Source organism: Magallana gigas, chromosome 5 (genome assembly GCF_963853765.1).
Source record: "Magallana gigas chromosome 5, xbMagGiga1.1, whole genome shotgun sequence".
Taxonomy (NCBI): Eukaryota; Metazoa; Mollusca; class Bivalvia; order Ostreida; family Ostreidae; genus Magallana; species Magallana gigas.
Window position 1 is genome coordinate 21107081 of NC_088857.1, and position 16381 is coordinate 21123461.

A 16381-nucleotide genomic window follows, 5' to 3' on the forward strand; every position below is an offset into this window, starting at 1 on the left:
TGACCACATTACATGCAAAATGATATATTTTCTACAATTTGGAAAATGGGAAGCTATGAGAAAAATGTTCAGAAGATCATCTAGTGTATATTAGCTGTTACTGTACTTAAAGTTACAGACAAGATGTTTTATAGATGTACAGGACTTCAAAAGCAATCATGTACATTGCTACTTGATACAGGATCTATGCACTTGAATACATTTAATCACATCCTTGTTTTGAATTAGTAGCTCACGATGAACACAGCCAATATGTTATGTTTTCTTTTATTCAATATACAACTACTGTGTTAGTTCTTCTTATAAAACTATATTTTTCAGATGCATGTACAATTTTAATTTATGTATGAAGAATATGTGTCCAGGAGTAAATATAGAGAAACAATTATCCAGACATTATTAGTAAAATCTGGTACCATGCAGATCAAGAAGTTTTCAGTTTCAGTAATTTTCTCAGAAGTTTCAGGCACTTGCACAAAGACAGAAACTCCGCCATTCAGTCATTTGAAGGGTGACTGAAAGGTAACAAAATGGTGACTGAATTGCATATCTCTGCATATTCAGTCATCTTTCCAAATCCTCAAATCAACAATCAGCTGACCGAATGCCATTTGGCATGGCCTCATCTTGTGTTGTAAACAACAAATTGAGTTTGGATTGTCCAGTAAGATATAAATATCCATTTTTATACATGTTCATGCATAACAGAGACAATTTTGGTGTATTTATTTGCTACCTCCAGACCTGGCCCATTATATCTCCAGCGTTGCTATTTTAAAAGTAGACAATGGAGATCTACTGGAGATCTCCATTCATACTGCAAACGAGCAAACTAGGATTACTCTTGCAGCTCTCCAATCGACCAAACAAATACACCCTTTGAGAAATGGTCCATAGAAAGTTTAAAATAAATGTTTTGTCTATTTCAGATGACAGGTAACCATTTCCTTCCATCCACACACAGAACCATGAGGAGCCACCATTGTGATTTCAGTAGACCTCCACAAGTTTCTGTGATTCATGTCTTTGTTTTGTATAGATATAGGAATACACTTTTTTCTCGTTCTCTTTGGTCCTAGATTTAAATAAACAGTATGAATGAATTTTCTGTTGTTGTACAGTAGTTAAGCCCCTTACCATCCCATGCATCTGTAATAAAGTGTATTTGAATCCATATATTGGGTTTCATTCCTATTGCAGGTGTGAAATTTACATACAGTTAAATTAAGAACAGAGAAAATGGTGTAAAATATGTTCTGTTCTATTGTCTTAAATAAAATAATCTTGGAAAATTGTTTTTTCTTCTTGACTTATGTTACAAGATTGAATCAATCAAGTCAGTTTTCTACACACAGTGCATACAATGCATGAAAATATTTTGAATTACTGGTATAAAATGGTAAAAAAAAACCCTTAACTGCTTATATGGATACCATTGGTAAAATCCTATGGTCAATCTTGGAAATACTTATTACGGTAACTGTAGACTATTTCTTAATTATTGAACGTTTCTGGTTTTCATGAATATTCATTGTTGTTAGTACATGTACAGTGCATCATGTTATTAAATAAATGAAGCTGTTTTGTATAAATTTTTATCTGTCTACATATATGTAATATGTCATTAGTGAGGTCTTTTTTTTTCTCTTTTTTTTTTTACTAAAGTTGTCAAAAGTTAACATCACTCTTGTTACGGTAAACCACTATAGTGTATGGAGTTTGGTGATCCACGAGCTGTCAATCAATCTACTGTAAGTTTAGTTATTGATAGCTTGGGCAACTTGAAAGGTGTACCAACAGAGCAATTTCTGCCACCGGAGAGACACACAAATTTTAAGCAATACAGTAATATATGCACCTTTTTTTCTTTTAAGGGTCTTACTCCACCAAGGACTTCTATTTTTACATATAACTTACTTTTATCCATTTTAATAAACTTAGTCAAAGGTAAATAACTCTTGATATGATTTCCTTTCTATGCAAGTCTAAAATAAAATACTATGATTTCTCTGACATCCCCAATTGAATTTAAAAATTGTAGTTTTTTTTAAACAGTCTGAACAATGAAATTATATAACATATCAACAAGTTTTGTTAACAGATGCTTTTAGACAAAAGTGATTTTTGATGCTGAAAAACTGTTTCCATATACCTGGTACATTTTATCCTTATATTAATAACATAAAAGTAATTGAGTTATTGCAGCGCTCTTTTTCGACCTTGATCAGAGAATTGTGTGAGTATAGAAATAATTTGCAATTTACAGCATACAAAAAATTGTGCATTTTGTGGACTGATCAAACTTATTTACACACAGATTCCAAGAAATAAATTAGTACCATTTAATTTTTTTAGGCAATTTAATACCGATATCATCATTTTATTTGCCTCAGAGTTTCTCTTATATGCGATAACCGACCACGGAAAATGAAGTATTTAAAATTCACGCGCGCATTTTTTCATGGAAACAAACTGCATCACTCCACTTTACAAGGCTGCAACTTTTTCACCAATACTTAACTGTAGATTCGTTTATTCAAATTTTTACAGACCAGAAGCTACAGACCTGCATCTTGGAGTTACCTTAAAATAAATTTTCAATTTTATCATAGTTCCAAATTGGGAAATTGATTGATGAACTTCAAGGACGACAAATATATTGAAAAAATGACTAAAATCAGTAATAGACAATAAATAATGTCTGTGAGGACTTAAATAATACATTATCTAGGTACATGTACCGTACCTGCATATTAATAGGTACATATGAAGTACTCTTTAGGCACAGATAAAGTATGCCTATATGTACTTTTTTTTGGTATGGGTGTATATGCATACATTCAGTCAGATTATCTCTGACACTATCTACATTTGCAAACAGTTTTGCCCTTGCCGTTTTGGATTCGCCCAGACACAGTTGTGTGTAAAGAAAGAGACATTGGAATTCATCCAGTAATAAATTTGCCTGCTGGCAAGGAGGGCAAAAGGGGCGAAAAAATAAAATGGGGATGAATATCTCCCTGTATACAGTACAGAGAGTGTAATACTTTCATAAAAACACGACCAATTGGAGGAGGACATGCAAATGACCTGCTGCTGAATGAAGTTAGAATAAAAAAATTTTTAGATCATTAATAGTGTGGGTTCTAAGTTATGACGTATTGGAATGATAACCCCAGCCAAAGAGCACCTATAATGTAACTAGATATACAAGGTTGTTTTCTGGTCTGACCATAATTATTTTTTCTCCTATACTAGTTATTTACGATTTACAACAAACCAGAAGGTGGCATAGGGATTATTATGGAAGAAGATTATACATGTATTGACTAGCTCCTGTATTTGATGGTAAAATCCTGCCATTATAAGGATTACTCAAAACCTTGGTTGTGTTGTCATGAAGGTTATAAACATTTAAGGTGGGAGGAGTGTAGTAGGTATGGCTCTACAGACCATGGATATTGACCTGGATAGCTCAGCAATAGACAGGAAATATAGAGGCCCAGGTTCAATTCCTACTGAGTCCAGACACAACCGTTCTCTGGCCTCAGCTACTACACTACAGGAGTTGGCAGTTTATTATTATAGTCTTGCTCAAGATATCTTTGCCGCATATTTCCTTAAATTATTCGATATTTATAAATACCTCTTAATTCAGACGATGTTCATCCAATAGTATGAAAAAATCCCAAGATTTCCCAAATGAAACGCCCCTTCTAGCTTGTCGAGTATCAATACACGGCTAAAAATAAAAAGTCTACTGGGTTTTTCCATTGCCAAAGAGATGAAGACACTCGGATGATAACGTTGAAAAATTGCGCAAGGTGTCCTGAGTACTTCCGAATAGAGAACAGATGTCAACATTCCCCATTATAAATCTCCATTGGAAATCTGTTTTCGTTCCTGTGAATTTTTACGAGGGAAAAATGCTAATATGTGAATGAAGTTATCTTGGGAATTTTCCCTTTCATTGATTTTAATTGCATTCTGTCACAGGTATGTGTATTTTTATTAAAAATTGTTCAAATATACAGAGTAAATATCTTGGGACAGACTATAGTAATGGTTTGCAAAGTATATAACATCTATGATATCACGACGATCTTACATGTTATTTGCCTTGCAGAATCTGACTAAAAAGCAGAGTTCTTGAAATCTTTCGGTCCTGTCGGCAAGACCGATAAAAATAACCAAGGACCGATTACTTGAGGTTGCCTGTCAGTCCAAATGACCGGTAGTTATGGACAGAGTAACTTGCGAAAATATAACTAATTTTCATACTCAGGAGGAGAGATCCGAACGCATACGATAAATCTAGAGGAGTTTTTCGCGGTTTTTTTGCTCTCTAGACTTATTATACATTTTCGGAACACCTTAGTAATTATTACTTCCGTTGCTTTCGATAAGTTTGGCGAGTATTTCGTACATATTGATACGGTGTGTTTATAATGCAGCTAACAGATGTAGTCAGACAAGAGGAATAAGTCTTTCAATCATTTTCCAACCTAGATGTCGTCAGAAATCATGGGAGAAATTGGAGAACTTGTTTTAAACATAGCGTGAACTTAGGGCCCCCTATAAATCCAAGATGGCTAGTGTTGTCTCGTTACGTTTTTTCAATGTACATTGCATACACCGAAACAGGGTTTTCAGTGAATGTTTTTATTGCAATACACAGAAATACACACAAAGAGCCCAATGTTATCATTTATAAATTTTTTCGGGAAATAAGAACTCCGCTTTCTGACAACCGAGCCCTAGTTACATATGAGATGTGCAGAAAGAGAACGAGAAAGAGAACAAGAAGAAAGTTGATAATGAGAGAGGGAAGGAAATAAAAATAATTAATGAAGTGTTAAATAAGAATGTTATCAGCAGCCAGAATGTGAAAGTTAGGAGAAATCAGATCAATTAAGGTAAAAATGAGAGAAATTATAAGACAAAAATACTTGTAGTTTTTCATCTTTCTATTGAAAATGTTTGGACTGATAGAAATCAGTCTGGACTGACACACTTCTGATGGTTGTCAGTCCAAATGACTGACAGTGGAAAAAAGATTTCAAGAACTCTGAAAAAGGCAGCAGACTCCTGTGATGCTCTATATAGCTATACTTGTACTCTACACGTTTTAATCTCTCACATTCTATACTCAGTCTAGCGAATTTACGATAATGATATTACAACATGTGAAGGCGATACATATATGATTAGTATATACGTCCTTGGTATTGGTTGAGTCATTCTTTAATGCTTGTTTTTTTTCTTTGCAAGATAAAGACAGAGGAAATTCTAGATTACCTATTGTATACATTACATTTAATTAACATTTGATAGAATGGAAACATCATTGGCCATTATGCAATATTGAAAGTTTGATCATGGTCATTTTCCATATCATAGTTTTGTGAATATAAAATGCATGAACTTACCTAACCTGCTGTCCATGTTTTGCTGGTACACTCAACGCTAATTTTTTTCCTTCTCTGTTCATGGGCGCGGCCATCTTGCGTCTCGCGAGAACGAGATTTTCACAAAGAGAATCCATCATCGTCCCTTTGGAGGCTGTTCTGGCATTTCGATTTTAGAGAAACCCTTATCTTTAAAGATGTCTTCTCAGGTCCAGAGTTTGCAGAAACAATTAACACAACTTCGACAAGAAGCAGGTGTAAACAGAATTCCTGTGTCGGAGGCCATTCAAGAGTAAGTCGTCTGGATTTTTGTTTTATGAATCAAATCCACATGATCAATATATCATGGTGGTTTACAAAGTTAGTGCAGTCGTTTGACCAGTTCCAAATAGGGTACAGATTTGGCGGTGTTGTTAATATTCACTGGTGTTATTTTGATATCTATTTTTTGCCGAAGTACACTATAGCCCTGCTGATATTAATTAATGCAATATTGCTGTATTTAATTTTTTTTCTAACAAATTACATGGGAAGCCATTTTACCAGTTTCAAATTAGCCAATGAGTTCTGAATAGCATAGCTGTTTCCATCAAAATCAAATGTGGATAGAAAAGTTCCGGCCATAAACACCGTCGATTGACCCTGTTGAGTAACAGGTTTGATATATACCACCCAGTTATTGGTAATTTTTTTATTATGTGCAGTTTGATTTGCACAGAAATAATAAACAAAATCATAGCATAATTTTGACTAGTTTTTAACATCCTATTACCTCCTAATACAGTTGCAGCACCTCCACTTATCGTTGTTGTGGTAAAATATGATTTATTCAAGACTTAGAAAGTAGAAAGACTTTTAATAAATTTCAGAACTATTTGTTATAATCCATTCTTTCATTTAATGATAAATCTTAAAACAGAGGAAAACAAATTGATTATCTGTAACTCGTAAAATGTCGGCTCCATAAAATTATGCATCTACTTGCGTTTTTTTTTTACATTTATATCCTGCATGCTTTTTGGGGTATGTTAAAATACATACCATATCACTTTTAATAAAAGATTTTAGAAATCTTGTTACAAGTGAAAATTTAAGGTGCCGACAGAAGATTTTATGCGCATATAAGTGTTGCAATAACCTTGATTTATTGCATAGCAAAAGTAGGTAGACTAATCTAAGACTAATATCGAATACATATATGACCACAAAAATGAAACCGCTACAGAATTTAAACAAGCATTTATAATAAGTGTTTATATTTGAGGTATTGATGTTTTTCTTTATCTTTTATTTTTATTAATTATTTTTTATTTACAAAGTAACTTAATATGAACAATTCAGAACTGGTCAAAATTTGGAACTGGTCAAATGACTGTATGTTCTAATGTAGTGATGCAAAATAAGATATAAAGTTTTTATGTCACAAAGTTTGTTTTTTGAGATTTATTTATAACAGTATTTTATTTGGATTGCATAATGCCTGCACACACCTGAGAAAAGATGTGTAATATAGATCTACATACAAACAATTTACTAATTCATCATAGGTCCTGACTTCACTGACATTATCAGAGCTCTTATATAGCTGCAGAACTGTGGCTCTATGGCAAATTTGGCTTGACAGACTGTAGAACTACAGTTCCATCAATAACTGAACATTTATTGTGCACAAAAAGTTGTGCATGGTTTTGGACTTAAAATATTAATTATGGAATATATATTGTAAAAATTTTCATACTGAAAAATTCTTGAGATATAACTACTTGTTCATCAGTTTACCATAGCATCAAACGTTTTCCTAAACACCCTAACCAACCTCTGAAAGTGAAACATGTAAAATTCACCTCAGGATCTAGAGTCGCCAATATTTTACCTGCAAACAAACTACACTATTTTACTTTATGGGGCTGATGAGGGTGTTTAAAAGATATTCAGAGGCAAGCAAGGTCATCACATGTCTCAGGAATTTTGTGGTATCAAAATTTTCACAGAATATATTTTTAAAGACTTATGTCAGGTTAAAAAGTCTAAAACCATGTGCAACTTTTTTGTGTGCAATAAATATACGGTTCAGTTTTTTTAATGGTTGGAACTGTGTTCTGTTAATTGTTTAGATATCCAGATTTACTTTATCGATTCCCATGAATAGGTAGATTTGGTTTTTAGCATTAATTTATTTTTATTTAACATAAAGCTCATATCTGTCTTAATGCATTCAATTTTAATGCAGTGACAATATAAAAATTTGTAAGGTCTCACTATTATCATACAATACTAAATTTTCTCTCTTATCTATCTAGAGAATAACAAAATGTTTAATTTCCTTCTGTTGTTGGGTGTGCAAGTTTTGTGCAAGATTACTATTAGGTTATGTTGTTCGACCACTTCTCTTCTGAAGATACGTGAAAATTTTGTAATAATTCACATTTCGAAGTTTACAAGGAAAATGATTGAAAAATTAGAGGGGAGCTCCAGCCTATCATTGATTTAACTAAGTATTAAAATAAGTATCATTGTCTTTCATTTATGAAGTATGGTAGACATGCGCGGATCTAGAGGGGGGGTCGGGGGGGTCCCCCCCTGGAAAATGAAAATTTATTAAATTTACATAGTAAAATTATCGCGAAAATATGCCTCGGACCCCCCCCCCTGGCAAACACAATTATCCTTCGGACCCCCCCTGGAAAAATTTTCTGGATCCGCGCATGGTAGATATACCAGAGTGGTACCTGTGGGCTGTTTTACTAGGTAAAATGTCATATTTAGAATGTGAAGGAAGTTTAACACCCTACTTGTATAACATACAAGGAAGCTCAACCCAGCACAGCATGACTGAAAGTCGACAATACATCCTTTAAGTGTTACAGATACATAGAAACTCCTTTTGTACTTTTAAACTTTCAAAACAGAGAAGTTGTAATTTATAAGTACAAAAGTCTATGGACAATTTAAAAACTTAACATCAACAACACTTCTAACCCCCATCTCCAAAATTAATGGTTCAAACTACTTTTATTGAGCCAGAAATGTTTTCTTAGATGTAAAAAACCAATTTCTATGATTTTCCATTTCAGCATCCTAAGCTATACCAACCAACATGCTCAGGATGATGCTTTAGTGATTGGAGTGAACCAGTCAGAAAATCCCTTCAGGGAGCCCAAACCATGCTCCATATTGTAGAGGTAATAGCCTGTCCACACATAAAATGTTTAGGTAACAACATGTATAATACATCCAGTGCAAACCTACTCACTGACAGATTAAAATATTTATCAAAAGGAAGTTATAAATTAGAAATTTTGTATGTTTAAAGGCAGTAACCTTTTACAGAGAAATTAGAGAGTTGATGCTAAAATTAAATTGTACCTTTTGGGGTTTTTAAGCCTGCAATAAATGCTCAAGATCTCTCTTTATCAAATGTTCAAATAAACAGTTTACACAAATATTCAACAATGAAACCCAAATAGGCCACCCTAAGTCGTTTTGTGAAACCTTGAGCACATTCTAAACTATTTCTCACTAAGAATTAAAGCCATTCACAGGTACATGCCGGTGTTTATAATTCATAGGTATGGTATTGGTTTTGTTAAACTTGTAAAGACAACATGATATTTTTGTTGCAGGTGATTAACACAACTGGCATGTATTTCAAATATTGATTTATCTTACAGAAGGCAATATGAAATATTAATGAAATCTGTTGGAAAAAAAAATATACGAAATCAGGTTTCACAACTTTGACTCAGACGTGAAAGCCAACTCTGCTAATATGTGTGGAAGCCCTTAATAATTGATAGGAAAGCAGGACCAAAATACTATATTTGATACTACTGGTGTTGTAGTATTATGTCAGAAGTGACAGGCTAGGTTAAATTATGGTAAAAAAAAATCATAATGCAATTTTTCTTTGTCCATACTTCATGTATGGTACTTGACTTACTCATAGTCATGTTTTATGAGTTAGATATATTTGCCTGTTTAACAATTTGTCAATTTTTAAAAAATAACTGTATAATCATCTTTCTTTTTTTTTTTTTTTTTTTACAGATGCTGTTGGCATAAATACAGGGACCAAGCGTCTCACTTTTTATTCTGAGCAACTTTGGGCAATGTGCAACCTCCTGTGAATGTCTTTGTATTCCTCCGCAGATTTCCTGTTAGAACTTCCTTGTCAGTGTTGTAATTACATGTACTAGTACTTAACTGATGCCATCTAGGTTCTCTGCTTTTCTTTTTTACTGTCGCAGATGTCCTTTATGAGTTATTTGAGAAAAAAATATATGTTAGTTTTAAGACTGTTTTCCTAACCAAAAAATATTTGTGAATCAAGTGGTGAAAAATATCAAGGGGCATCTTTGTACTTACAATGAGAGATTCAGGTGTAATTGTTTATTTTCTCCTTTGCATCAAGATGTACCATTTTAGAGAAATTTTTCTTTCTTTTTTTTTATTTGAAAACCAGTATTGGATCTAGTCAACAATGAAAAGGAAAAAATTGTATTGGTATTAGCCAGTAAGACTCTGTAGGCATAGCAATGCTTATTGTTTTTTGTGCAATATTTCATGTTTTTTTAACCACTTCATACCACAACAATTACTTAGAGACTTACAGACCAGCGCACAATTTTTTGAAGCTTGTTAATTTTGTGGACATCCACTGCAATTTAAGATATTGTATTATTGAAAGAAGAATCTCAAATTGGTTGATTGGAACACCAGGAACTCTTAAATAAAACTCTATTATATATAGCTTTAAATAATCCATTAACAATTTTTTACATGCAAAGTCTGTTTTATGTTTTTCATTTTATATACATGTAGTTGTGCAATTTTTAATACATTAAATAAAGTACCAAACATGCAATTATCTAACAAAGAGGATTTGTACTTTTTTAAAATTTTTATTTGTATTTTTTTGAGTTACAAGTGAATATGTAGTTAGCAGTCATAAGGTAAATATCTTTGAATACAAAACAGTCTTTTTATGAATCATTGGGTTTTGTAAAATTAAGAAATGTTCCTTGGTTTGGATTTAAACATTCATACTTTCAAAAAAGAATCATCTTTAATGATCAATGAACTTAATGAAGTATGAAAAGTGACATGGAAATTCTTCTCATGCATTGATAGGGGATTTGGTCCGAGTTTATACAGTCAAATTCCGTTACCTCGAACTAGCTTAGGTGGGACTGGTTAAAAACTTCGAGGTATCCGAGAATTCGAGATACCAAGAGTAAAATACTTAAAGTTTAAGTGTTTGGGACATAAAATCACTTCAACATATCCATTGTATTCGAGGTATAGGTGTTCGTGATACCGAAGTTCAACTGTATATATATTGTACGGACCTCCTAGGCTGTTATGTAAGAAAAATTAATCAAAGCTCTTGGTTTGATTAGATAACATATTAAGAAGCTTTTATATATTATTCTTGAAAAAAGCATCATTCCAAGAGTTTATGTTGCAAGTAAATAAAGAAATATGATTCACCTGCTCTAATGAAATGTGTACAAAAAGACAAAATAATGGTTCAAATTACGGTGAGAAAGGATGCTTGACTGGGTTAATCCTGTGTGATTTTAGAAAGGATGAAATAGAAATTACAAAAAGTGAGCATCATATGTTAATTGACCTTTCATCAGGGAACCTTAGATGATTCTTGGACACTTGTGTAAAACATTTTAACTTTGAATGTTAAAATGGAAATTATATCCATTAATCATGACGATACCGGCTTTTGAAATTCTTTAACAAAATGGTTGAATATTAATGTTTACATTTTCCAATGTCTTTGTGATAACGTTACCCATCTGTAACGTATAGTCCAATATATTTCATCAATGATGCAAATTACGTAGTGTGGGGCGCAAAGCGGGGTTTGCATAATTATACGAAATAAAAATAACGTTATGTCAGCACTGTATTTGAAATATTTAATCGTACATCAATTGCTGAAAATTATATCAATAAAAGCAATAAGGAATCGTTTTAAAAATATTATGTGGTGATAAATATAGTCGGGCTGTATTGGATATATCACCTCCCGACCAAAATTATCACATCGTGATACTCAAAGAATGTGTATTCTTGGGACTGGAAATAAATTCCCTATCAACTTCGGATCGTTGTGAAAATATACATTTACATTTTCCACAACGCTTTAATTCTAAAAAAATCATGTATATGTCCACAAAAAAGAAAGAAAAACATATTGAGTCTCTCTCTCTCTCTCTCTCTCTCTCTCTCTTACAAGCAATTCGGTACATTTGTCCAGCGCTTGCAGTAGTCTACTCAAAATGATAACTGGGCCCGAAAGTTGCACTGAAACACACTGTCCACCCCGATGGTTGACTCCTGTAGTTTGGCTAAAGCCTTCTTGACACGAACCATGATGCTGGTGAGATCGTATCTGATGGAGACATATTGTTATGATGGTTAGTGGCAATATGTTATTAATGATATTATTAATGTTATTATAAAAACCGTTATCCCTTGGCGTTCAAAATAAGGCCCGAATTCTCAGTCACTAAAAACAACCAACGGTTCGTAAACTTTGCTTTGCGAACTAGTACCCAGATATAAAGAACTATCTATTGAAACAATGCCGAAACAAATATGATAAAGAAGTACATGTATATTTAATAAAATCTTCTTTTTTTAAAAAACTATTTGATATATAATATAAAAAATAAACTGAGATCAAGCTTTGATCCTCCCAAACCTCTTCCTCCGCCAAAGTTCATAATTTTCTTCAACGAGTAATTAAAATATAACTGACTTGTGTTCGATTTAAAAGGCTCTGATAGGTTTTAAGGTGTAATTTGTAATCATAATTCTTTTAGGTGAATATTGTCGCTTGATTTTACTGTTCCTATATCACCACAAACTCAACATTCTGAAAACAATACCATTCTAAATGTTCTGCCATATTTTTCAAATAGTGAAATGATTCCTTGAGATTCAATACTTTTGAGAGTGTACCTGTGTGAATATTTCCTAATGTATCTCAAGAGAGTTTTGTACAGGAGGCTCTCGCTCTGCCGCGCCGGATACTCCGTACAATTTCTTACCATGGAGTAAGCTATGAGGAAGTCGCAGGTCAGCGGGATGTAGCTGTGTTCTCTGGGAATATTCCTCGGGCCGTTCAGAACATCTGGAATAAATTGTCGTGAATGCTTCATTTATGATAGTTCATTCATATAAGTAATCCAGGTCCATCACTTTAACCAAGTGGAGAAGTTTGTAAAGCTAACATTGCAAAAAGAATGTACAAAGTACTGGTCAGCAACTATTTGTATTTTTCTTAGTATCAAGAGTATTTTTAACAAAAAGTCATGAAAAATGTGATCTTTGGTTAAATTACATTTTTAGCAATCTTTTTGCTAATAAGTACCTTTTATATTAAAATGATCTCCACAGCAGCCCTGAATAAAGAAGCATTTTGGTTTACCCGACAAAGAGACGCATCGACTGCCTGTAAACAAACCCGTGATTTCATGAACTTTTATTTCGCGACAGTCGCTTCCAAAGACTGTCCCTTTCCGACCGTGACTGGCGATACAGCAGACAAAGGCATCGAACTGGGCATGGTCGTCATCGCTGACGTCACTCAGAATCTTGACCATGTCGCGCGCCGGTACGTTTGCGTATCCCTTGACAATGAAATGTAATTCGTTCCTGAAGAAGCTACCCAGTTTGTCTGCAAAGGAACCAAAACAAAAAACGATTTTTTTTATACTTCAAGCATTTTTTTTATCAATATTTAATTGTTCTTTATTTTTTACCAGTTTTCTTCGGTATGTTTGTAATTTTAATTTCTAGCCTTCTTTATAATTATAAAACAATTTGCTGAAGCAAAATCAAGCTCCTGCCAGTGTGCGAAGATGACAAGATCACAAAAATGAACTAACTATATGGCTTGCTAGGATAAAAAATTATACACATAAAATTATTTGTACCTGTGTCCTCTATGGATCCATCTCGCCTCAATCCTTTTTGTATCACTCTCAGAGTCTGTGGTCCACTATTGGTAATCGCTATCATTTCTTTGTAAAATTCGTAGTTGTTAATTATTATAGCAATACCTAAAATGACATTATTATTTTTCTATAATATGATAAACGTGTATCAACAGATTGAAAATGTCTGATAGTTTACTATATCAAAATGCCAAACCTCTAGGTTTTTTGTTCATGGTGTAGAATCTTGAATCAGATGCATCGTCAGAATTCCTCAGTCGAGGCGACGTAAATTGCTTTTCAAAATTTACACCTTGACTCGAGTACCCATTAAACTGGCTCTGGGGTTTCAAGTATGGTAGAGAGTGTCTGTGTTTATCATTATGGCCCCGGTCGTGTTTCTTATGGCTAGGTACGTCGAAAGTGTCGATGACGTCAGCACCAAGACGGTCGTCTGCTGCACATGTTATGCTTGGCAATGTGACGTCATTATGGTAAACTCGATCTATGGACTGGACAGCTACTGGAGCAGAATGAATATTTTGACTTTCATTAATAACATTTAAGGATAATTTTGATACAGTTATGTTACATAGAACCATTTTAACAGGAGCTTGGACTTTGGGTAGTTGTGTCAAACAGCAATGTGCCGTGGGCCTGTCTATTTCATTGCTAGCCACTCAGCCATGGCTCTTTGAAATCAACAAGATTTGTCTAGCTTTTGAGATAAGATTACGCAATCGATGCATATTTCGCTTGAAACTGAGTCATTTTAAAACTTGTTTTGACGCAAGGAATAGATAGCTACACCCTACTTAAAGTCCAAGGTCTTTTTAAAATGGTTCTAAATCTATAGATTTGTACTCACGCTGCCTGGAACTTGGGTAGAACGACTTTTCAAGCCGTTGCCGCGGCGATTTATTGATACCCATCTGCACGTGGTAATGGGGGTGAAGTCGTCTGCTTTTGAACCGAGACAGCAGTTCTTTCTCTAATGACTTAGTGTCCAGTTCTGATTGACATAAAGAGAAATGTAAGAAAATAAAAGATTATTAAAATACAAAACAAATCTTGGTCCGGTCCCACTCATTACCTAATTGTTTACACGTATAGCAATAAGGTCAATTGATCATTGAAGCAAATAGGTCAATTGATCGTTTGGATCGATCTCTTAAATTATTGTAGCCAAGCTGATGGATGTTCAACAAATTATGTCCTTTAGTTTCCCTGAAGATGTCTGATTGTGGGAGTAAGTGAAAAGTATAAGTGAAAATATTGAAAAACAATAACCTGGCCTTTTGAAGACACATGTGTGCTTTATCTTTTTGGTAGGGGGAGGTTCTCGATCACCTAACACTGTAAACCTGTCGTTTGATTTGATCAATAGGGTATGCTAGTAATTAGTGTATTTGTAATTAGTGTAATGACGAGAGAGAGAGAGAGAGAGAGAGAGAGAGAGAGAGAGAGAGGGGGGGGGAAGGAATGGTTAACTAAAAAGCCTCTTTACTTACTTCTAGAAGAACTCATGAACATCGGCATTTCTCTTTTAAAAGGGAAAGATTTACTTCTATTCCCCACCTTGAATTCAGCCATTTCTGTGTATATTAAAGTACGTCTATAAACAGGCGATTTTAAAGATACACGTTATCCTATATAAACGAATATTGTTATTTGGGGTTTCTTTATACTGTGCAATATCTACACACATTAATCTCGTAAACAATTGTAGAATGACAGCGAAGCGCCAGATTAATTGCCAAATATAAGGTCTTGTTGTCTGTTGCCTGTTTTCTGACACTATTTTTCATTAATTAATTGATTCAATAATTTACCAATCCTCGGGATAGTTCATCGTCGCAGATATATAAGCAATAAGTTCATGTAATGTGTGTATTTGCCATTATATGTGAAAAAGATTTCAGAATGGCAATTCTCACGTAGATTTACATTTCGTATTTATTACTGTGAAGAGAGAGAGAGAGAGAGAGAGAGAGAGAGAGAGAGAGAGAGAGAGAGAGAGAGATGGGATGAGAGAGAGAGAAAGAAAGAGTGTGTCAGTGTGCGTGATTTTACCAGTTACTAGAAATTATTAACAGAATAACTTTATGTAACTTCTTAAGTAGAATACCTTATGATTATGATGTACTTACTCACTACCCAGAAAATCGACATCAAATTCAATACACAATAATATTCCACTTTATCTGGCTTTGTATACTAACCTTGGTTTGTAGCGAAATTCTTGATATTATAGGTGTAAAAGACGAAATTCAATCACACAAGTTTTGGAAATTTGAGGTCTTACCCATTGAATAAAATGTATTGCTCCCTGAGTTGGAACAGTGAAACCAGCTATTAGTCAGTGATCTATTGAAAGAGCTGTCCTTACATTTAAAGTTAAATTTGTTAAGAAAATAATTATGTTAAATTCTATGTACTTTGTTTCATAATGCATGTTTTTTACGACACATATTTTAAAAGCATGCGCATTTTAATTCTTTCCTTTATTACAGCTTAATTCTCTCTCTCTCTCTCTCTCTCTCTCTCTCTCTCTCTCTCTCTCTCTCTCTCTCTCTCTCTCTCTCTCTCTCTCTCTCTCTCTCTCTCTCTCTCTCTCTCTCTCTCTAATGCAGTAATGTGTCACAATCCCGCACCCAGACTTTTTCCAATTGGGAGAAGTTTTGGTTTTTTGATTTGGTTTTTTTTACTTTACTATACATGCACATGTATTAGAACTTCTTTGGAAAGAAGCATGTGAATCCCCTGCCCGCTTTATCTTCGTACGATTGTGAATATTTCATACATGTATATACTCACTTACAGGTAAAGTACCGGTTGAATTTAAAAGAAAATATAGTCCCCGGTAATATGCCTCTTGGTTTTTTGTTTGTTCGTTTGTTTTGGGGTTTTTTTTGTGTGTGTGTTTTTTTAGGTTGTGGATTTTGTTTTCTTGTTTTTTGTTTTTTGTTTTGGTTCATTTTGTGTTTAGTGGTTGCTATGCCTTCTTGACAAAAG

General features: G+C 33.8%; 3 protein-coding genes and 1 long non-coding RNA gene across 8 annotated transcripts in view; 2 read left to right on the plus strand and 2 right to left on the minus strand.

The window, feature by feature from the left end:
* The window catches only part of LOC105332609 (uncharacterized), a 7268-nt gene extending 6165 nt beyond the window's left edge, over positions 1–1103 (plus strand). Inside the window, exon 4 of the long non-coding RNA XR_900811.4 lies at positions 930–1103. This is a non-coding gene — a long non-coding RNA (uncharacterized lncRNA). The remainder of the gene's footprint in view (positions 1–929) is intronic.
* Positions 1–5563, minus strand: part of LOC105332610 (tRNA wybutosine-synthesizing protein 2 homolog) — a 17859-nt gene extending 12296 nt beyond the window's left edge. Inside the window, exon 1 of one of the 2 annotated variants that reach the window (XM_011435257.4) lies at positions 5430–5563. In XM_011435257.4, the coding sequence (XP_011433559.4) occupies positions 5430–5548 (119 nt within the window). In that variant the 5' untranslated portion in view covers positions 5549–5563. The remainder of the gene's footprint in view (positions 1–5429) is intronic. The other variant, XM_020069065.3, reaches the window with a different exon arrangement.
* Positions 5564–10284, plus strand: LOC136275777 (guanine nucleotide-binding protein G(I)/G(S)/G(O) subunit gamma-7-like). Its single transcript, XM_066085746.1, has 3 exons — positions 5564–5700; positions 8483–8590; positions 9456–10284. Exons 1-2 carry the CDS (start codon positions 5606–5608, stop codon positions 8586–8588), a joined length of 201 nt encoding a protein of 66 aa, XP_065941818.1. The 5' UTR covers positions 5564–5605; the 3' UTR covers positions 8589–8590; positions 9456–10284.
* LOC105332613 (caspase-8) lies at positions 9808–15751 on the minus strand. Of its 4 annotated transcripts, none has more exons than XM_034477091.2 (8): positions 15672–15751; positions 14878–14961; positions 14235–14378; positions 13584–13886; positions 13367–13492; positions 12802–13107; positions 12390–12561; positions 9808–11817 (listed from the first exon to the last, which is right to left on the minus strand). In XM_034477091.2, the coding sequence occupies exons 1-8, from the start codon at positions 15673–15675 to the stop codon at positions 11700–11702; spliced, it is 1257 nt and encodes a 418-aa protein (XP_034332982.2). In that variant the 5' UTR covers positions 15676–15751; the 3' UTR covers positions 9808–11699. The 4 variants fall into 4 exon arrangements, with proteins under 4 accessions (XP_034332982.2, XP_034332979.2, XP_011433563.3 ...); XM_034477088.2 differs by having other exon boundaries at positions 13584–13889; positions 15672–15745; XM_011435261.3 differs by having other exon boundaries at positions 13584–13889; positions 15589–15721.
* Between the last annotated feature and the right edge of the window lie 630 nt (positions 15752–16381).